The sequence below is a fragment of the Ranitomeya imitator genome, chromosome 1, assembly GCF_032444005.1.
Source record: "Ranitomeya imitator isolate aRanImi1 chromosome 1, aRanImi1.pri, whole genome shotgun sequence".
NCBI classification, from domain to species: Eukaryota; Metazoa; Chordata; class Amphibia; order Anura; family Dendrobatidae; genus Ranitomeya; species Ranitomeya imitator.
Window position 1 is genome coordinate 965,249,558 of NC_091282.1, and position 22,506 is coordinate 965,272,063.

The 22,506-nt window shown below is 41.4% G+C and overlaps 2 protein-coding genes across 4 annotated transcripts in view; one reads left to right on the forward strand and one right to left on the reverse strand.

The window, feature by feature from the left end:
• LOC138656668 (EF-hand calcium-binding domain-containing protein 14-like) overlaps nucleotides 1-7,213 on the forward strand; it is a 295,394-nt gene extending 288,181 nt beyond the window's left edge. Inside the window, exon 10 of the mRNA XM_069743764.1 lies at nucleotides 6,692-7,213. Coding sequence (XP_069599865.1) covers nucleotides 6,692-6,696 — 5 coding nt within the window. The 3' untranslated portion in view covers nucleotides 6,697-7,213. The remainder of the gene's footprint in view (nucleotides 1-6,691) is intronic.
• A 4,455-nt stretch (nucleotides 7,214-11,668) lies between these two features.
• Nucleotides 11,669-22,506, reverse strand: part of UGT8 (UDP glycosyltransferase 8) — a 194,231-nt gene continuing 183,393 nt past the window's right edge. For all 3 annotated transcript variants that reach the window (XM_069743767.1, XM_069743765.1, XM_069743766.1), the window contains one exon: nucleotides 11,669-15,301. In XM_069743767.1, coding sequence (XP_069599868.1) covers nucleotides 14,953-15,301 — 349 coding nt within the window. In that variant the 3' untranslated portion in view covers nucleotides 11,669-14,952. The remainder of the gene's footprint in view (nucleotides 15,302-22,506) is intronic.

Consider the following 22,506-nt stretch of genomic DNA (forward strand, 5'->3'; position numbering starts at 1 on the left):
GGGTTAGATTGGTGACCCTTAATATAGGGTTTTCATTGTTTCTTGGGATTTCACCTAGCATTTCATTTTCCACCGTGAATACCGTGGAGAAGAAGGTGTTTAATATGTTAGCTTTTTCCTCGTCATCTACAACCATTCTTTCCTCACTATTTTTTAAGGGGCCTACATTTTCAGTTTTTATTCTTTTACTATTGATATAGTTGAAGAACAGTTTGGGATTAGTTTTACTCTCCTTAGCAATGTGCTTCTCTGTTTCCTTTTTGGCAGCTTTAATTAGTTTTTTAGATAAAGTATTTTTCTCCCTATAGTTTTTTAGAGCTTCAATGGTGCCATCCTGCTTTAGTAGTGCAAATGCTTTCTTTTTACTGTTAATTGCCTGTCTTACTTCTTTGTTTAGCCACATTGGGTTTTTCCTATTTCTAGTCCTTTTATTCCCACAAGGTATAAACCGCTTACACTGCCTATTTAGGATGTTCTTAAACATTTCCCATTTATTATCTGTATTCTTATTTCTGAGGATATTGTCCCAGTCTACCAGATTAAGGGCATCTCTAAGCTGGTCAAACTTTGCCTTCCTAAAGTTCAGTGTTTTTGTGACTCCCTGACAAGTCCCCCTAGTGAAAGACAGGTGAAACTGTACAATATTGTGGTCGCTATTTCCTAGATGCCCAACCACCTGCAGATTTGTTATTCTGTCAGGTCTATTAGATAGTATTAGGTCTAAAAGTGCTGCTCCTCTGGTTGGATTCTGCACCAATTGTGAAAGATAATTTTTCTTGGTTATTAGCAGAAACCTGTTGCCTTTATGGGTTTCACAGGTTTCTGTTTCCCAGTTAATATCCGGGTAGTTAAAGTCCCCCATAACCAGGACCTCATTATGGGTTGCAGCTTCATCTATCTGCTTTAGAAGTAGACTTTCCATGGTTTCTGTTATATTTGGGGGTTTGTAACAGACCCCAATGAGAATTTTGTTACCATTTTTCCCTCCATGAATTTCGACCCATATGGACTCGACATCCTCATTTCCTTCGCTAATATCCTCCCTTAAAGTGGACTTTAGACAAGACTTTACATAGAGACAAACCCCTCCTCCTCTCCGATTTTTACGATCCTTTCTAAACAGACTGTAACCCTGTAAGTTAACTGCCCAGTCATAGCTTTCATCTAACCATGTCTCGGTTATTCCCACTATGTCAAAGTTACCTGTAGATATTTCTGCTTCTAGTTCTTCCATCTTGTTTGTCAGGCTTCTGGCGTTTGCGAGCATGCAGTTTAGAGGATTTTGTTTTGTTCCAATCTCCTCGCTGTGGATTGTTTTAGAAATGTTCTTACCTCCCTTCTGAGTATGTTTTCCTGGGTCTTCTTTGTTCAAGTCTAATGTTTTTCTTCCCGTCCCCTCTTCTTCTAGTTTAATGCCCTCCTGATGAGTGTAGCGAGTCTTCTGGCGAATGTGTGTTTCCCAGGTTTGTTGAGGTGTAGTCCATCTCTGGCGAGGAGTCCATCGTACAAGTAATTCACACCGTGGTCCAGGAATCCGAATCCTTGTTGTCTGCACCATCGTCTTAGCCAGTTGTTTGCATCAAGGATCCTGTTCCATCTCCTGGTGCCATGCCCGTCTACTGGAAGGATAGAAGAAAAAACTACCTGTGCATCCAGTTCCTTTACTTTCTTCCCCAACTCTTCAAAGTCCTTGCAGATTGTTGGTAGGTCCTTCCTTGCCGTGTCATTGGTGCCAACATGTATCAGAAGAAATGGGTGGATGTCCTTGGAGCTGAAGAGCTTTGGTATCCTATCGGTCACATCCTTGATCATCGCACCTGGAAGTCAGCATACTTCTCTTGCAGTTATGTCCGGTCTGCAGATGACTGCTTCTGTGCCTCTCAGTAGTGAGTCTCCCACCACCACCACTCTTCGTTGCTTCTTGGCTGTACTTTTTGCTGTCACTTGTTGCTGTGTGCCCTTTTCTTTTTTGCTTGCTGGTATTGCTTCATCCTTAGGTGTGCCATCTTCATCCTCTACAAAGATTTGATATTGGTTCTTCAGTTGTGTGGTTGGTGATTTCTCCATGGTCTTCTTGCTTCTTTTGGTCACATGCTTCCACTCATCTGCTTTTGGAGGTTCTCTGACACTTTTTTCACCTTCTGTGACCAGTAGAGATGCTTCTGTTCTGTCTAGAAAGTCTTCATTCTCTTTGATGAGTTTCAAAGTTGCTATTCTTTCTTCCAGACCCCGCACCTTTTCTTCTAAAAGGGCCACTAGTCTACACTTCTGACAGGGGAAATTTGATTCTTCTTCTGGTCGATCTGTGAACATGTAGCACATGCTGCAGCTCACCATGTAGGTTGTCACATCTGCCATGTTGCTCCTAGATCCTGCTGACTTGCTGTGTGTTTTCCTTCTTGTGTAATCTACTCAGCCAAGCTCTCTTGCAATAATGTCCTACAGGCAAAAATTTGCGCGCCATAAGGCGCGCGGTTTGGTGATGCTTTCGAAGCAGCTGGTCCCGGCTGTACCCAACGATCTTCTAGCTTAGGGAGACTCCTTGCTTTTCCCAGAAGGAACCTGGAATATGCAAATTAGCCTCCTCTAGCTTGAATCCCTGGTTTGGTGATGCTTTCGAAGCAGCTGGTCCCGGCTGTACCCAACGATCTTCTAGCTTAGGGAGACTCCTTGCTTTTCCCAGAAGGAACCTGGAATATGCAAATTAGCCTCCTCTAGCTTGAATCCCTGGTTTGGTGATGCTTTCGAAGCAGCTGGTCCCGGCTGTACCCAACGATCTTCTAGCTTCTAGTAATGACATCATCATTACTGTCCCCAATGGGACTCACAATCTAGATTCTCTATAAGTATGTCTTTGGAATGTGGATTGAGACCTGAGTATCTGGAGGAAACCCATGCAAACACGGGGAGAACATACAAACTCCTTGCATATGTTGTCCTTGGTGGGATTTGAACCCAGTGCTAAACACTGAGTCACCATGCTGCCATAAACCAGTTTCTTCTTTACATCAAAATGGGTTATCATGGTGATGTGAGTGTTAGAAGAGGATTCTTTACTGTTTAGGGCAGTGAGAATCTGGAATTGCTTGCCTGAGGAGGTGGTGATGGCGAAATCAGTCGAGGGGTTCAAGAGAGGCCTGGATGTCTTCCTAGAGCAGAACAATATTGTATCATACAATTATTAGGTTCTGTAGAAGGACGTAGATCTGGGGATTTATTATGATGGAATACAGGCTGAACTGGATGGACAAATTTATTTTTTCGGCCTTACTAACTGTTACTATGTTACTATGTTATGCGTGATGCTACGGGTGCTATAGTAGGTCAGACCGATATCCATGTTCGGAGTGATGCATTATTGTGAGTTTGAGACTCACTATTTATAATGAAAAGTGAATCATTATTTGTAGTGTTCAATGGTTTGGTGGAAGGAATACTGTTAGATTCCGTGATTTTGTGTCTTTCATTATGAATACAATTACATCTTGTTCTGTCCTGTATGTGTGAGGATTAGAGATGAGCGGTGTTGGAGTCGAACTGTTCGCCAATTTCAAATTCGAGCTGTTTTGGGCGGTGTTCGAGTCGTTCGACGAACTCTAACAATTTGCTTAAAATTCGGCTGTTTGAGTTTCTGTTCGATAAATGTTCGTTCACCAAAAGCCTAACTTGATTTGCACATTAAAACTGTTTATCATTGTTAATAGACTGTTTCAGTGTATAGTGGGCGGGGAATAGTTCTGTGCTGAAATAATGCCGATCTCCTTTTTTTTTTTTTCCCCACATTTACAGTGGGGCGGTGTAGTCTCTCAGCCTATCAGCAGTGCACACACACACACAGCAATGTGCATGTGATGCACATAAGCAAGGGCATGTGTCATTGGCTGTGTATGTCACATGTCCTTGCCCTATAAGAACCAGCCATTTGCCCCGTCGCCACCATTTCCTCACTGCTGCAGCTTAGTGTTAGACGGCAGTGTTTTTTTGGAGCGAATTGTCAGAGAGATAGGTTTAGGGAGTCAGGAGGAGTCGGGACTAGTTGTAATATCAGCCCTTTTTAGGGTAGGTTACAGCAGTTCATAGCACTGTTTGCCAGGCAGGTATGTGCCAGTGCTGTGCAAGTGTTTGTCACAGCATTTGGTGTAATCTAGCTCAGCCAATCCTTTTGGGCTAGTAGCATTGTCTGATAGTCATCTGAGTAGCCCACCTGTGAAGCTAGCTACACCGCCTGTGTACCTAAATTTTTACTGCATCTAACCCAGTTAATAGCTTTGGGCCTAGGAGCAGTGTCTGCACATCAGCAGAGTAGCCCGCCTGTGAAACTAACTACACCGCCTGTGTATCTCAATTTTTACTGCATCTAACCCAGTTAATAGTTTTGGGCCTAGGAGCAGTGTCTGCACATCAGCGGAGTAGCCCGCCTGTGAAGCTACACCGCCTGTGTATCTAAATTTTTACTGCATCTAACCCAGTAAATAGTTTTGGGCCTAGGAGCAGTGTCTGCACGTCAGCAGTGCAGGCATGTACTATGGAGGACAGAGAATGAACTTCAATCCAATATTGCAGCCAGCATGCAGCCAGCGGGTAAGGAAAGGGTGAATCAAACACCCGAAAACCCCGCCCCAATGGCTGAAAATTATTCCCTCCAAATTCAGGTGACAGAGTCCCTTTAATGGCACCTAAATTGTATATGATGCCATACCACCCAATGTGATTGCATATTGATGCTCTAAATTGACAAAATACCTTATCGATATACCTATATACTGAGTGCGGTTTATCGTGTCCTTCAGTACACTCTGTTTCTGTGATGTCTTTATTGTCTTATGGATTTTATCTTAATGGAAATAAAGAATGGTGATTTTATTTATGGTTCTCTTCTTGCGGCCAAAGTGATTTAAGTCCGCTTTTGTTGAATAATACTTCGGGCCTACTAGCAATTTCTGCTACTCAGCAGAGTACCCCACCCATGAAGCAAACTACACCGCCTGTTTACCTAAGTACTATTTTTTAACGGCATCTAGCCCAGGAAATCCTTTTAGACCTAGTAGAATTTTGTGCTACTCAGCAGAGTACCCCACCCATGAAGCAAGCTACACTGCCTGTTTACCTAAGTAGTATTTTTTAACTGCATCTAGCCCAGGAAATCCTTTTGGGTCTAGTAGAATTTAGTGCTACTCAGCAGCGTACCCCACCCATGAAGCAAGCTACACCGCCTATTTACCTAAGTACTATTTTTTAATGGCATTTGGCCCAGGAAATCCTTTTGGGCCTAGTAGCAATTTCTGCTACTCAGCAGAGTACCCCACCCATGAAGCAAGCTACACCGCCTGTTTACCTAAGTACTATTTTTTAATGGCATTTGGCCCAGGAAATCCTTTAGGGCCTAGTAGCAATTTCTGCTACTCAGCAGAGTACCCCACCCATGAATCAAGCTGCACTGCCTTCTTCCTTTCTCAATCTAACCTTTCGGCTCTGGGGTGTCTGCTCTCCCTCCAGCTCTCTCCTTCTTACAGGTGGACTACCACGTGTATTCACACTGTGGCGAATCTTTTGAGCCCAGGCATAAGAAGTCGTCGAGGTAATGGATAATATGTGCCGCCTTACAAACATCCATGACGACACATTCGAGGAAGCAACTAAACGCCTCAAATAGTGAGCAGGATATGGAGCACCCCATGGGCAAACAGCAATCTATGTAGTATGCTCCTTCACAGAAGCAGCCCAATGGGAGGACACTATTCAAAGGCACAGGTAGTAACCGGAACGCCCCCTCAATGTCTGTTTTGTCCATTAGGGTGCCCCTTCCCAACTTCTTGACCCGCCTGATTGCCTCGTCAAAGGAGGTACAGTACATAGTACTGTACTTGGTTCCGCGTCGATGTTGTCGTTTACTGACCAGCCCCTTGGATCTGACAAATGGTGGATTAGTCTGTATGTATTGGGTTCCTTTTTTGGCACAACTCCCAACGGGGATACTACTACGTCTTCTAAGGAAAGTGTTCTGAATGGACCCGCCATTCTACCTAAAGATATTTCTTTTTTTATTTTTTTTTGTCAAGACGTCTGGGTGTTGGTAGAGTGATTTTAGATTTCTACTCCAGCCTTTCTTGATTTTAGAAGGGCATGACATGCCTATATCTGTGTCTCCTCCTCCTTTTACTCCTCCACCTCTTTTCTTTTCGCATGACTATATGTAGTTGTGACTTTTCCATGTGTTTATTGTGTTTTCTGAGCAGTTTGTCAGCTTTTGGACACCTTTTAAGGTGTTTTCTATGTGTTTTCTATGTGTTTGTATGTGTTTGTGTTTGCCTGCCATTGGTTTCAATGGGGTTCGACGGTGTTCGTCGAACATGTCCAAGTTCGACGAACCGAACCCGAACACTAGGGAGGTGGCTCAACACTAGTGAGGATACAATGAAAGAAAGTGGTGACACTAGATGAATAGTCAAGGAAATAGGTATTTATTTCAATTGATTGATATAATGGATAAAAGCAGTATAAATACAATAATTTGCCATTTTGTCTTCAATGAATGAATGTATCTATTGAAACATTTATTCATTCAACTCGTAATGAAATATTATATTTATAATTTCTTTCATCTTATCTTTCTTTCAAATTCTCTTTGTTGATGGAGATAACTTTAATCTAGTGTTTAGAAAATTAATGTGCTATAACATTGTCATTCCAGATTAACAACATTGACGGATAGCTCAATCAGACCGCCAGAAACAAGTCATCTAAAATATACACAGAGTCGTCAAAACAATTGTAAACAAATATTTTATTTCTATTACTGCATGTGCACATGTAAAATGTATCGCTCTGCTCAGAACTTCAGAAACAATGTTTATTTCCACTTTGTTTTTTAAGCTTTACAATGTACAACAAACATTAGCGTGGTCAAGTCCGGCGTTTTGTAGAATGAGATTACAAGGACCGTAATTACGATGTTGTCCTTTACAATTAAATCTTATATTAGAATGTTTGTGCTCTTTCCCTGCATTGTAATAATCTCAGACGTGAAGTATACAGTAGTCAGCACAAATTCATTGAGAAAATAAACCCAAACATTTGGTTAGTATTGTTTAGCTTTGGGGGAGTGTCTTAAATAAATCATTTAGTCTAATTGCGTAATAACAATACTGAACATTAAAAAGAATGTGTGGTATTATTGCTTTTCTTCTTTAATAAACATACTGCATTATATCCATATCTTTGTTTTCATTTTTTAAGAAAAATTCCATTTAGATACAGCGTATGTATGGAAACACATACTGTTCGCACGATACTTTATTATTGAGGCACATGCCATCTATCTGTGCCATCTAAAGATTAATATTATGTAACATAGTAAGGTGCTTTTATGCATCACTGTATTCTGTCCTCGAAAGAAAGGCAGAATATCTCCTGAAAGTGTCCATATAAAGCCATAAGAAGTAAGTCTTAATGAGTCCACGTGGAAATGTAGGCACAGGGGTGCAGTATAGTTGGTAATTTTCAACAGTCCATAATACAGCTGTATGCTTGAGGACTTATGCAAATGAGCCCCTGAGCTATCTGCCCCACGCAACCTATTCGCCACTCACATGACAGTTGATGTTATGAGACAGGCTCTACTTTTCAGGCAACTTTCCTAGTGAGCATCGCCTGTCAATTTTTTTTACACCAGCTCCATCTTTGAACTGGGAATTAGTACCTCCCATGACTTATATTTAAAGCATCTTACTATGTCTTCCATTACTGACAATGGAGAAAATCATAGAAACAGTTCTTTCATTGGCAGTGAATTATCATAAAAGTGAGTGCACACCTTACATGTTTGTAAGTATTTTATTATCTTTTCATGGGACAGCACTGAAAAGCTGACCCTTCAATACAATGTACAGCTTGTATAACAGTGTAAACGTGGTGTGCCCTCTAAATAACTCAACACATAGCCATTAATGTCTGAACCTCTGGCAACAAAAGTGAGTACACCCCTAAGTGAAAATGGCCAAGTTGTGCTCAATTAGCCATTTTCTTTCCCAGGTGTCATGTGACTCATTAGTGTTACAAGGTCTCAGGTGTGAGTGGGAGCCGGTGTGCCAAAATTGTTTTGTGAGTGGGAACCGGTGTGCAAAATTTGGTGTTATCGCTCCCACACTGGTCACTGGAATTTCAAAATGGCACCTCATGGCAAAGAACTTTGTGAATCGGAAAAAAAAACCAATTGTTGCTCTTCAAAAAGATGACTTTAGGTTATAAGAATATTGCCAAAATCCTGAAACTGAGCTGCAGCACGGTGGCCAAGATACACGCAGCAGTTTAACAAGACATGTAACGCTCAGAACTGGTCTTGTCATGTTCAAATGAAGTTTAATGCAAAAGTCCAGCATTATATCCAGAGGTTGTCTTTTTAAAATAGACATATGGGTGTTGCTTACATTGCTGCAGAGGTTAAAGGGGTGGTGAGTCGGCCCGTCAATGCTCAGGCCAAACGCCTCTAACTGGTCTAAATGGCTGTCGTCCCAGAAGGAAGCCTCTTCTAACGATGATGCAAAAAGAAAGCCTGCAAACACTTTTCTGAAGACAAGCAGACTAAGGCTATGGATTACTGGAACCACATTCTGTGGTCTGATGACACCAAGATAAACTTAGTTGGTTCAGATGGTGTTGAGCGTGTGTGGCGGCAACCAGGTGAGGAGTACAAAGACAACAGTCAGTCAAACATGATGATGGGAGTGTCATGGTTTTGGACTGTGTGAGTGCTGCAGGCTGTGGGAAGCTACAGTTTATTGAGGGAACCAAAAATGCCAACATGTATTGTGACATGCTGAAGCAGAGCAAGATCCTCTCCATTAGGAAACTGGCCCAAAGGGTTGTATTCCATCACGGTAACGACCATAAACACACCTCCAAGATGACTACTGCCTTGATAAAACTAAGGGTGAAGGTGCTGGACTGGCCAAGCATATATCCAGACCTAAAATCTATCTGTGGGGCATCCTCAAACAGAAGGTGGAGATGCCATCATGTAAGAGGTTTGCAGTGGCAATATGTAAAGCTCTTGTGAACTCCTTGCCCGAGAGAGTTAAGGCAGTGCTTGAAAATAATGGTGGACACACAAAATATTGACACTTTGGGCACAATTTGGCCGTTTTCACTTAGGGGCGTACTCACTTTTGTTGCCAATAGTTTAGTCATTAATTGCTGTGTTGTTGAGTTATTTAGAGGGCTGTACACTGACTACATTGCATCAACGTGTCAGATCGTCAGTGCTGTCCCATGAAAAGATATCATAAAATGTTTTCAAATATTTGAGGGGTGTACTCACTTTTGTTATAAACTGTACAATGCAACTACCTGTAGGTGACACTAGAGAGGTTTTTTTTTTCTTTCTGGAGGTGAGACAATCAGCATGTCCCACAGGGAGCGTTTCCTATAAGACTCCCTACACCGGCTCCATCTCTGCAATCACCCACCACCCTCCAACAATCTATAAATCACAGCTGTATATGTGCCATGTTACAGCACTCATTTTTTATATAAAATCATTTCTTTTCGGTCTTGTTTTCTAGGCTATTTGAGTGTCATGCAGTTGTTGTATGTGGACATCTGTGGTGACGGTTTCTGTGGATTGCGGTTGACTTCCTATATGAGCGATACACCTGTTAATTCAATGTTATAATGCAGCCTCTGTCCTTGGAGTTACACAATGTTCCCTTACAACCACAAGTGCTTCATTTAGCAGTGGGGCGCACAATCAATGAAACATTCAGGCTGCTCGAAAAATAAAAGCTGCTTTTTGTTTGCCATGTGAAGACCAGAGCTGCCAAAATACAAGACATTAATACTGCACATATTGTCTCCTCACATGAGTCCGTGCATACATTAAGAGCAATAAGTTAAACCATTCAAGCTTTTATTTTCAACTTATCACAGTACTAAAGTAATGTTTGTTTTTACACACAATTCTGACTCCACCGATCATTGCTTCATTAGTAGTTTTCTTTTTGCTTATTTGTGCTACAGTAAGACATTCCTTCATTTTCAATCCAAGCTCCTGGTGGAGAATGTTGACGTAGAAAAATCAATAAAATTAATAAATGAAGTATTGTTCACTATGTACATATACCACATGTAAACCTACTTTAACATGGTATTTACACAGTACTGTCATCTCAATGTTCCGATAATTTGCTCAGTCTCCTTTACAACGCCTCCATCAGGATTCAGTAATTCATAAACTGAGCATGGTCTGCTTTTCGGCTTGTATATGATTTAGTAGTACTTTTTCTCAGACAGTGTTGTATTAAAATGAATCTATCAGCAGGGTTTCGCTAGGTAATCTGAGGACATCAGGATGTAGGGGTAAAAACACAGAATTCTGGGATATGTCGCTTATTAAGCTGTGTGCTGTTGTTTACTTACAATTAAGGTTTTATCACCAGGAGATTATCACTGCCTTGACTCCAGCTCAATTGACGCTCTCCTGTGATAAGCAGCTCACTGTCAATAGCAATGTACACACAGAGGTGGGTGAGGCTAGCTTTATGAACACTGCTTCATGTAACATCTAAAATCTCTGATTTTATCACACTTCTGCACCCAGTAAGTGTTACATCACTGGAATCATCATTGGAATCAGGGTCTCTTTTCCTACGTTATGCTGCTGTCAAATGAAGTAGCAAAAGTCTTGTGACAGATTCCTTTTAACATTATTCCAATTAATAAAAAAAGAGACCGGAATAAAGAGACAAATTATGCTAACTGATATTGTTTGTCATTGATACTGCAAATTTGAATAATTTAAGGTCACTTAAAATATGATATAATGTTCGACAATATTTAATCCTGAGCATCTTTATGAATATATTGTTAAGACTCAATGATTGCAGAACTTTACATCTTTCATAGCATAAACCAACAGAGAAATCAAAGTTGTTAAGTTCAAGGGGCAAGCAGTGAAAATGTTATGAAGGTAGTGCCATTTTTTTTCTTAAAGACATTTACTTTTTCTGGTATGGATTAGTGCAAAAAATAATCTGATGTAAGGTTCTGCTTAAATTTGTGTTGAAAGTTCAGCACTATCTTTTCTCAGATATGAAACAAATTATGGTATTTCACGCAGTGCTACCTTCCCATTAAAACGGTAGCATAGTTCAAGACAGTCCCAAATTTGTTGAAACTGGGACAATGTTGTAGAAAAAATCCTTGCTAATTCAAGGCTTTCTCATGTGTAAAGTTGGCCTAAGGGCTGTCCCACACGTCCAGATAATTCCGGTACCGGAAAAAATTGGTACCGGAATTATCCGTGTCCGTGTGCCCCTGCGTTTATGTGGCACATCAGTGTGGCACACGGGCGGCACACGTGTGCCGCCCGTGTGCCCACTGGGTACCACACGCAGCGTGCAGCATCGTGCTGAAACCGCGATTCATATCTTCTGTGCAGCAAGCGTTTGCTGCAGAGAAAATATGAATAATCCTTTTTTTTAAGTTTATCGTGTATAAAATAAAGGTCCATGTCCCCACCCCTTGTCCCCACCTTCTACTGTATGCGGTCACGTGGGGCTGCTCATTTACAGTAATGAATATGCGGCTCCACCCCTATGGGAGGTGGAGCTGCATATTCATGACTGTAATCGGCGGCCCCACGTGACCGCATACAGTAGAAGGTGAGGCCAGGAGAGGAAGCAGCAACAGCCAACGAGGGAGCTGGGTGAGTATTTTCAGAACAGCGGGGGGGGCGCACAGGGGGTGGGGACATGGACCTTTATTTTATACACGAAAAACCACAAAAAAAATGGATTATTCATATCTTCTCTGCAGCAAACGCTGCTGCACAGAAGATATGAATCGCGGCTTCAGCACCATGTGGGGGGTACAGCGCTTACTGGAGCGCGGTCTCCTGCACGGCACACGGACAACGTCCGTGTGCGGTACGTGTTTTACACGGACCCATTGACTTTAATGGGGCCGTGTAATCCGTGCGCTCCCACGAACACTGACATGTCTCCGTGTTTGGCACACGGAGACACGGTCCGCAAAAATCAATGACATCTGCACAGATGCATTGATTTTAATGCGTCTACGTGTGTCAGTGGCTCCGGTATGTGAGGAAACTGTCACCTCACGTACCGGAGCCACTGACGTGTGAAACCGGCCTAAAAGTGGTGAAGTGATTCCTGGGTGGGGCTAAGGCATAGGGAGGAATAGGGCTGGACTTAAATGGCCCTTTCTGTTCATCATCAATGTTGCAGAAGCTATCAGAAAGGAATCTATGTTATTTGTCCTTTTGATGTTGATAATATATTTCATTTATTATCAAAAACCACAATGCAAATATGTAGATAGTCTTATGTTCAGCATATACTGTAAATAGGTCACAAATAAATATACTGTAATTGTTGCATGAAATATATTTGGAAAACACAGACATATTAAAAACACTTCTCTGTTTCTTTTACGAGTCAAGTCATTTTTTAATGTGCTTCTAATTGAAAAATAAAATAAGTCAAAGAAGTTTACAGTGCATAGTACTCTTAGAGGCAGCCTATGAGGTTGCCCAAGGGTTCCAAATTGCCAACATTGTCTTTCAGGCCGTATACCTGCATTCTAATCAAATGTGTTATGTTTCAAAACTTAGTTTATCGCTGCTCATGAGTTGCCAGTTAGTTACAACTAGTCCAGCTGGGTGAGGCTTCCCCCGGCCTAGTCCTGCCTCCATGGCGTGATTGACATCCTCTTCCCTGTCCCACATCAAAGCTTCAGTGCACAAGAGAACAGGGAACAAGGTGTCAATCCTGTCAAGGAGGCATGATTACAGTGTCTGAAGCAGGGCTATTCTGTTCTGGCAAAGTAGATGCCATGCCTGACTAGTCCTGGCTTATTAGCAAATCATGAGTGGTGACTAGTCATTCACAATGAAAAAAAAACAGCTCAAGTCCATTTTTCTAAGGCTCACTGTGATGCCATGTAACACAGCCCATCATACTCTATTAAGCCGGTTTCACATGTCAGTGGCTCCGGTACATGTGGTGACAGTTTCCTCACGTACCGGAGACAATGACTCACGTAGACACATTAAAGTAAATGTGTCTCTGCACATGTCAGCATGTTTTCACGGACCATGTGTCCGTTTGCAAAACACGGAGACATGTCAGTGTTCGTGGGAGCGCACGGATCACACAGACCCATTAAAGTCAATGGGTCCGTGTAAACACGTACTGCACACGGATGCCGTCCGTGTGCCATCCGTGTGCTGTCCGTGTTCGTTTTTCCTGTCATAGGGTTAAAATTGTAAAAATTGTTGCAATGCAAGGACACAGACACACGTACAGCACACGTATAGCACACGTGCAGCCCACAGACCCTAAAAACATACTCACGGACATCACACGGATCCCACACGGATGGCCCGCGTGAGCACACGGACACATGGACATGGATAACTCTGGTACCATTTTCTCCGGTACCGGAATTATCTGGACGTGTGAGACTGGCCTTAAGAAGGGAGGGATAGGAGGAGTGAGGAACAGGGTGAAGAAACAGGCAGAGTCAAATAAAGAAATATTGAGTTGAGGATTCTTATTTAATTTACCTCACCCCAGAGCTGATTATTATTCAGACAGCTCTGTGCTGCTGTACATCTTGAAATTGCTTGTCTAAAAGAGGAATGGAGACTGCCTGTGAGCTGTGATTTGTATGTGGAAGTTCACAGCTTCCAGTATCCTCACACCAGCTTCTCAGTGGATTGCAAATTAAGAAATCGAGCCCACTGATGGGAAAACTGGTGCAAATTCAGGACACAATTCCCAAAATGGCCAGAGATAGAGTCATTCCCCATGTGTCCACACAGGGCAGGTTATTCTAAAAAGTTACCTGAAAGTACAGACACCCTTTAAATTAACACATACAGAGGTAGCTATTGACAGTACATGATTGAAGCTATTTCTTTTTGAACAGATAGAACATAGTGCTACCTTTCATTGATGGGTACCACCAATAGCAACAAATCATCGCCTCACCAGTGAGCAAGCACTTCAATGAATATGACACTTCAGAGCTAAAAGGCTTTACACAATGTACTATATTATAACATTACCCTCAAGAATCTATCTTTCATATAGTACGATGGAAGAAAGATAATTAAAGAGATCATAGATTGCTATGCCGTACCAGCACGTAGGCTCTCAGGGCTACCCATGGTGCTTATACAACATCAACAGCAAAATAGCAATATGGCAAATGCTTGTTGGCTTTGCGTTTGTTGTCAAGAAAGAAAAAGGTAGCTGTAAAAGTATGAGTATATACAATATAGGTCTGCAGAAATCATTTTTTTCTTTCCAGTTATTAAAAATTTGGGCTTCTCATGAACATAACTATACTGGTTAAATATGTAGTAGACATACGGGTGTGTTCCGATAGGATTTTTTGTTATTCTGTTTATTTTCCACTTCCTTTTATGGGTTTAGGACTATACATATATATATAAAAAAATGAATATTTAATATGCTATAAATTCTATTTGTAAATTATGTTACTCTTAGGCCAACATAAAAGCAATGCGCACAGCTGACAGACATATTCATATGTACATTTTTTATAAATAGTGGTTTAGTCCCAAGTAAATATTTCATGTACTGTACATGGACAATGTATTATAAAGGAGGTCAGCACATTCACACAATGTGCATTGCAAAACACAGTTTTGGATATTCTAGTAGTGAAATATCATTCTTAGTGAAGAAGAATGGTTCGTAGACCTACAGATTGATGAAATATTTTAGAAATGTTAGTCGGAATTAAACATCAAGTCATTCAGTGCTTTGAGGCACATTGACTGTAAATGAAGCAAATAATCTGGGAATAAATAATGATTGAAATGGCCATTGGTGTCTTATTACTGAAGCCTACTATACAGTGTTCTTCTACTTTACAGTGGTTCCTTTCATTCAGGCTTGTGCTTGTTCATTTCACTTTCTCTTTATGTTTAATGTGACCATTTTTCTTGTGCTTGCCATTTGCTAGGCCATTATGGTAGAATCCATTGGTGGTGCTGTGGTCTGTAGCTTTGCTCTTTTGCAAGTATTTCCTAATTTTATAAAGCACATACCCCAGTAGGATAACAATAAAAAATATAAGTAACACAATATCAACCAAAAAGTACTGAGCTAAGGAAACGTCATAGGCCGCAGCACGAAGATGTTTAGCGCCATTGTTTCGGAGGACATAATCAATCCAAAAAGCAGCCCTGGAGACAGGATGACCTGGCTGATCCTTGTGAATTTTTGATAGCTTCTGTGCTTTCTGTCGATAACTGTAGTAAAAGAAACAAAAAAGATGACATTTTTAAGAACTAAGATCCTGCTGCCTGGAGTTAACATAAGCAATGTACCATTGATGGAAAGCAAAAAAGAAACTCAATCATCTGGAAAAGCTAAGTGTATTTCCACAAGACAGAATAGAACATACAATACATTTTCTCAAAGGGCCGCATCATAGACAGTGACTGCTGTGGTGGGCGGAACCAAAAAGACAACATTAATTCTGCTTCTCATTATTGTTTTATGTTACTTTTTATAACTTAATACTGCGCAAAGTTTAGATAGGATTATGCAACATGTATTCTTACCTCTAACAGTTAATCAAAAGCAAATAGTTTACTGTTTTTTGTAAAGTTTATTAATGGTACTGCTTCTTTTATTCAGCTCTTATATCTTGATCAACAGCTCCCAAAACAGTATGATACCCCCGCAGTCCCCACACAGTATGATGTCCCCACATAATATGATGTCACCATAGAGCCCCTTAAACATTATGATGTTCCCCCATACAGTATTATGTCTCAAAACCCAGAACGCCCTTCCCCCACACTGTATGATGTCCTCACAAAGCCCCTCCAACACACAGTATAATATCCCCACACAGCTCATCAAACAGTAGGATGTCCTCACAGAAACCCCTCCCCACTTATTATGATATCATCACAAATCCCTCTACACTGTATGATGTCCCCACACAGTATAATGTCCCTACAAAATCCCTCACACAAGATATCACTGTCGAGCACCCCCATAGTATGAAGTCCCCACATAACCCTCTTACACAATATGGCAATCCCATGAAGCCCCTCCAACACACAGTATAATATCCCCACACAGCTCATCAAACAGTAGGATGTCCTCACAAAAACCCATCCCTATGTATTATGATATCACCACAAATCCCTCTACACTGTATGATGTCCCCACACAGTATGATGTCCCTACAAAATCCCTCACACAAGATATCACTGTCAAGCACCCCCATAGTATGAAGTCCCTACATAACCCTCTTACACAATATGGCAATCCCATGAAGCCCCCCTACACTGTATAATGTCCCCACCAAGCTCCCTTACAAAGTATGATGCCCTCAAACAGCTCCCTGTCCCCATTAAACATTAAGAAATTTAAAAATAAAAAATACACATATTTGGTATCGCTGAGTTAGTAAAAGTCCAATTTATCAAAATATAAAAAAAAATAATCTGATCAGTAAACAGCATATTGAAAAACAAAATCTAAAAATCAGAATTACATTTTTTTGACAGTGGCAAAAATTGCAATAAAATGCAATAAGAGTCAATCAAAACATCATATTTACCCAAAAGGGTATAAAAAATAAGCTCAGGGCACAAAAAATAAGCCCTCACACAGTCCTATTTCCTGAAAATTGATAATGTTACGCGTCTCAGAATTGGCAACACAAGCAAAATTTGTTTTTACAAATTTCTGAACTTTTTTTCACCACTTTTAAAAAAAAAAAATTATCAATTTTTGGTATCTTCATGATTGTACTGACTTGGAGAATAATATTACCATGTAAATTTGACCATATAGTGAATATGGTAACAAAAATATCCCCAAAACTATTTTTTAATTGCACTTTTTTATGCAATTTCAACGTACTTAGCATTTTTCCCTGCTTTCCATCTTTGAGTACTTCACATAAAAATGAGTGGTTTTTTAAACACAATAAATCCCTAGTGTATTGTGATTAACAGAACCCACCAGGAGCAGAATTATGACAAACATGTTAACGGAGGTTCATACTGCCCAACCCACGCCTGGCTGCAGATCACAGGCAGGTATTTTATTCTCTGAAATGCTGCAATATGCTTTAACACTGCATAGTACTGCGCATGTCGTGTCTCCCCCTTTGATGTGGGCTCCGGCGGGGAGTCCATATCAAAGCCGTGACATGTCAGCTGTTTTGTACAGCTGACATGTGCGTGCGATAGCGGCAGGTGGAATCGCGATCCACCTGAAGCTATTAACCAGCTAAATGCCGCTGTCAAACGCTGACAGCAGCATTTAAAGGGAACCTGTCACCTGAATTTGGCGGGACTGGTTTTGGGTCATATGGGCGGAGTTTTTGGGTGTTTGATTCACCCTTTCCTTACCCGCTGGCTGCATGCTGGCTGCAATATTGGATTGAAGTTCATTCTCTGTCCTCCATAGTACACGACTGCACAAGGCAAGATTGCCTTGCGCAGGCGTGTACTATGGAGGACAGAGAATTAACTTCAATCCAATATTGCAGCCAGCATGCAGCCAGCGGGTAAGGAAAGGGTGAATCAAACACCCAAAAACTCCGCCCATATGACCCAAAACCAGTCCCGCCAAATTCAGGTGACAGAGTCCCTTTAACTAGCGCTTCAGGACATCGAGCCGGAAATGCGCGCACCGCTGACCCCGTCACGTCACCGGGGGTCAGCGATGTGTCGGCATGACATCCATAGGTCTCCTTGAGACCTCTATGGTTATTGATGCAGGATTGCTGTGAGCGCCACCATGTGGTCGGTGCTCATAGCGAAGCAGGAATTCAGCTACATAGAAGCAATCTGAGCATCGCTTCTATGTAGCACAGCCGATCGAGTTGTGCCAGCTTCTAGCCTCTCATGAAGGCTAAATGTGTAAAATATCAATTTGTATTTCTCTGATGATTTTTAACCCCTTACCGGCATCGGACGTACTATACCGTCCGATGCCGGCTCTCCTGCTTTGATGCAGGGCTCCGCGGTGAGCCCGCATCAAAGCCAGGACATGTCAGCTGTTTTGAACAGCTGACATGTGCCCGTAATAGGCGCGGGCAGAATCGCGATCTGCCCACATCTATTAACTAGTTAAATGCCGCTGTCAAACGCAGACAGCGGCATTTAACTACCGCTTCCGGCCGGGCGGCCGGAAATGACGTCATCGCCGACCCCCGTCACATGATCGGGGGTCGGCGATGCTTCAGGATGGTAACCATAGAGGTCCTAGAGACCTCTATGGTTACTGATCACCGGTGACTGTGAGCACCACCCTGTGGTCGGCGCTCACAGTACACCTCCATTTCTGCTACATAGCAGCGATCAGCAGATCGCTGCTATGTAGCAGAGCCGATCGTGCTGTGCCTGCTTCTAGCCTCCCATGGAGGCTATTGAAGCATGGCAAAAGTTAAAAAAAAAAGTTTAAAAAAATGTGAAAAAAATAAAAAAAACATAAAAGGTTAAATCACCCCCCTTTCGCCCCAATCAAAATAAATCAATAAAAAAATATCAAATCTACGCATATTTGGTATCGCCGCGTTCAGAATCGCCCGATCTATCAATTAAAAAAAGTATTAAACTGATCGCTAAACAGCGTAGTGGGAAAAAAATTCGAAACGCCAGAATTACGTTTTTTTGGTCGCCGCGACATTGCATTAAAATGCAATAACGGGCGATCAAAAGAACGTATCTGCACCGAAATGCTATCATTAAAAACGTCATCTCGGCACGCAAAAAATAAGCCCTCAACCGACCCCAGATCATGAAAAATGAAGACGCTACAAGTATCGGAAAATGGCGCAATTTTTTTTTTTAGCAAAGTTTGGATTTTTTTTTCACCACTTAGATAAAAAATAACCTAGTCATGTTAGGTGTCTATGAACTCGTACTGACCTGGAGAATCATAATGGCAGGTCATTTTTAGCATTTAGTGAACCTAGCAAAAAAGCCAAACAAAAAACCAATGTGGGATTGCACTTTTTTTGCAATTTCACCGCACTTGGAATTTTTTTCCCATTTTCTAGTACACGACATGCTAAAACCAATGATGTCTTTCAAAAGTACAACTCGTCCCGCAAAAAATAAGCCCTCACATGGCCAAATTGACTGAAAAATAAAAAAAGTTATGGCTCTGGGAAGGAGGGGAGCGAAAAACGAACATGGAAATACGAAAAATCCCCCGGTCATGAAGGGGTTAATCTTGTTATGTGAACTTCCTGATGAGCCTGAACTCTGACTCTGGGTGGCATCTGATCCATTGGGCGTCGCTTCCAAATGCTGACGTGTACTTAAACCCTGTATACCTATGACGGGGATGATCCTTTTTTCCTACCTAAGTGTATGGAGGCTATTGAAGCATGGCAAAAATAAAATGTTTTAAAAAATATGAAAAAAATAAAAAAAATAAGTTTAAATCACCTCCCTTTTGCCCCATTTAAAATAAAACAATAAAAAATCAAATATACACATATTTGGTATCACTGAGTTCAGAATCGCCCGATCTATCAATAAAAAAAAAGGATTAACCTGATCGCTTAACGGCGTAGCGAAAAAAAAATTCAAAACGCCAGAATTATGTTTTTTTGGTCGCTGTGACATTGCATTAAAATGCAATAACGGGCGATCAAAAGAACGTATTTGCACTAAAATAGTATCATTAAAAACATCAGCTTGGCATGCAAAAAATAAGCCCTCACCCGACCTGATATCCCGAAAAATGGAGGCACTACGGGTATTGGAAAAATGTGCAATTTTTTTTTCCATTTTTAGAAAAGTTTGGAACTTTTTTTCACCACTTAGATAAAAAATAACCAAGACATGTCTGCAGCCCATGAACTCATGATAACATGTAGAATCATAATATCAGGTCAGTTTTAGCATTTAGTGACCCTTGCAGAAAAGCCAAACAAAAAACAAGTGTGGGATTTCACTTTTTTTGCAGTTTCATCACACTTGGAATTTTTTTCCCATTTTCTAGTACAAGACATGGTAAGACCAATGGTGTCGTTCAAACGTACAACTCGTCCCGCAAAAAACAAGCCCTCACATGGCCATATTGATGGAAAAATAAAAAAGTTATGGGTCTGGGAAGGAGGGGAGCAAAAAACGAAATTGAAAAAAACAAAAAGGGCTCCTTCATGAAGGGGTTAAAGATAGTTTACTGCTCACAGCTTCACTACAGGTGAATGATCGGTTTTTCTCATGTACACATGTGGAAGAGAGAGAGATTAAGGATATAATGGAACTAGAGAGAGTACAAAGGAGGGCAACAAAATTAATAAAGGGGATGGGAGAACTACAATACCCAGATAGATTAGCGAAATTAGGATTATTTAGTCTAGAAAAAAGACGACTGAGGGGCGATCTAATAACCATGTACAGGTCCTTCTCAAAAAATTAGCATATAGTGTTAAATTTCATTATTTACCATAATGTAATGATTACAATTAAACTTTCATATATTATAGATTCATTATCCACCAACTGAAATTTGTCAGGTCTTTTATTGTTTTAATACTGATGATTTTGGCATACAACTCCTGATAACCCAAAAAACCTGTCTCAATAAATTAGCATATTTCACCCATCCAATCAAATAAAAGTGTTTTTTAATAACAAACAAAAAAACCAACAAATAATAATGTTCAGTTATGCACTCAATACTTGGTCGGGAATCCTTTGGCAGAAATGACTGCTTCAATGCGGCGTGGCATGGAGGCAATCAGCCTGTGACACTGCTGAGATGTTATGGAGGCCCAGGATGCTTCAATAGCGGCCTTAAGCTCATCCAGAGTGTTGGGTCTTGCGTCTCTCAACTTTCTCTTCACAATATCCCACAGATTCTCTATGGGGTTCAGGTCAGGAGAGTTGGCAGGCCAATTGAGCACAGTAATACCATGGTCAGTAAACCATTTACCAGTGGTTTTGGCACTGTGAGCAGGTGCCAGGTCGTGCTGAAAAATGAAATCTTCATCTCCATAAAGCATTTCAGCCGATGGAAGCATGAAGTGCTCCAAAATCTCCTGATAGCTAGCTGCATTGACCCTGCCCTTGATGAAACACAGTGGACCAACACCAGCAGCTGACATGGCACCCCACACCATCACTGACTGTGGGTACTTGACACTGGACTTCAGGCATTTTGGCATTTCCTTCTCCCCAGTCTTCCTCCAGACTCTGGCACCTTGATTTCCGAATGACATGCAAAATTTGCTTTCATCAGAAAAAAGTACTTGGGACCACTTAGCAACAGTCCAGTGCTGCTTCTCTGTAGCTCAAAAGTGGCCTTACCTGGGGAATGCGGCACCTGTAGCCCATTTCCTGCACACGCCTGTGCACGGTGGCTCTGGATGTTTCCACACCAGACTCAGTCCACTGCTTCCTCAGGTTCCCCAAGGTCTGGAATCGGTCCTTCTCCACAATCTTCCTCAGGGTCCGGTCTCCTCTTCTCGTTGTACAGCGTTTTCTGCCACATTGTTTCCTTCCAACAGACTTACCATTGAGGTGCCTTGATACAGCACTCTGGGAACAGCCTATTTGTTGAGAAATTTCTTTCTGGGTCTTACCCTCTTGCTTGAGGGTGTCAATGATGGCCTTCTTGACATCTGTCAGGTCGCTAGTCTTACCCATGATGGGGGTTTTGAGTAATGAACCAGGCAGGGAGTTTATAAAAGCCTCAGGTATCTTTTGCATGTGTTTAGAGTTAATTAGTTGATTCAGAAGATTAGGGTAATAGGTCGTTTAGAGAACCTTTTCTTGATATGCTAATTTATTGAGACAGGTTTTTTGGGTTATCAGGAGTTGTATGCCAAAATCATCAGTATTAAAACAATAAAAGACCTGACAAATTTCAGTTGGTGGATAATGAATCTATAATATATGAAAGTTTAATTGTAATCATTACATTATGGTAAATAATGAAATTTAACACTATATGCTAATTTTTTGAGAAGGACCTGTATAAGTATATAAGGGGACAATACAAATATCTCGCTGAGGATCTGTTTATACCAAGGAAGGTGACGGGCACAAGGGGGCATTCTTTGCGTCTGGAGGAGAGAAGGTTTTTCCACCAACATAGAAGAGGATTCTTTACTGTTAGGGCAGAGAGAATCTGGAATTGCTTGCCTGAGGAGGTGGTGATGGCGAACTCAGTCGAGGGGTTTAAGAGAGGCCTGGATGTCTTCCTGGAGCAGAACAATATTGTATCATACAATTATTAGGTTCTGTAGAAGGACGTATATCTGGGGATTTATTATGATGGAATATAGGCTGAACTGGATGGACAAATATCTTTTTTCGGCCTTACTAACTATGTTACTATGTAACTATGAAGAGACCTGTCAATCACGTGCTACAGTTCTGGGAATAGCCTTCGGGGGGAGCCGGACTGGTGTAATATACCTGGCCACATTCGAGCAGCCAGGCTCTGATTCATGCTGTCTGAG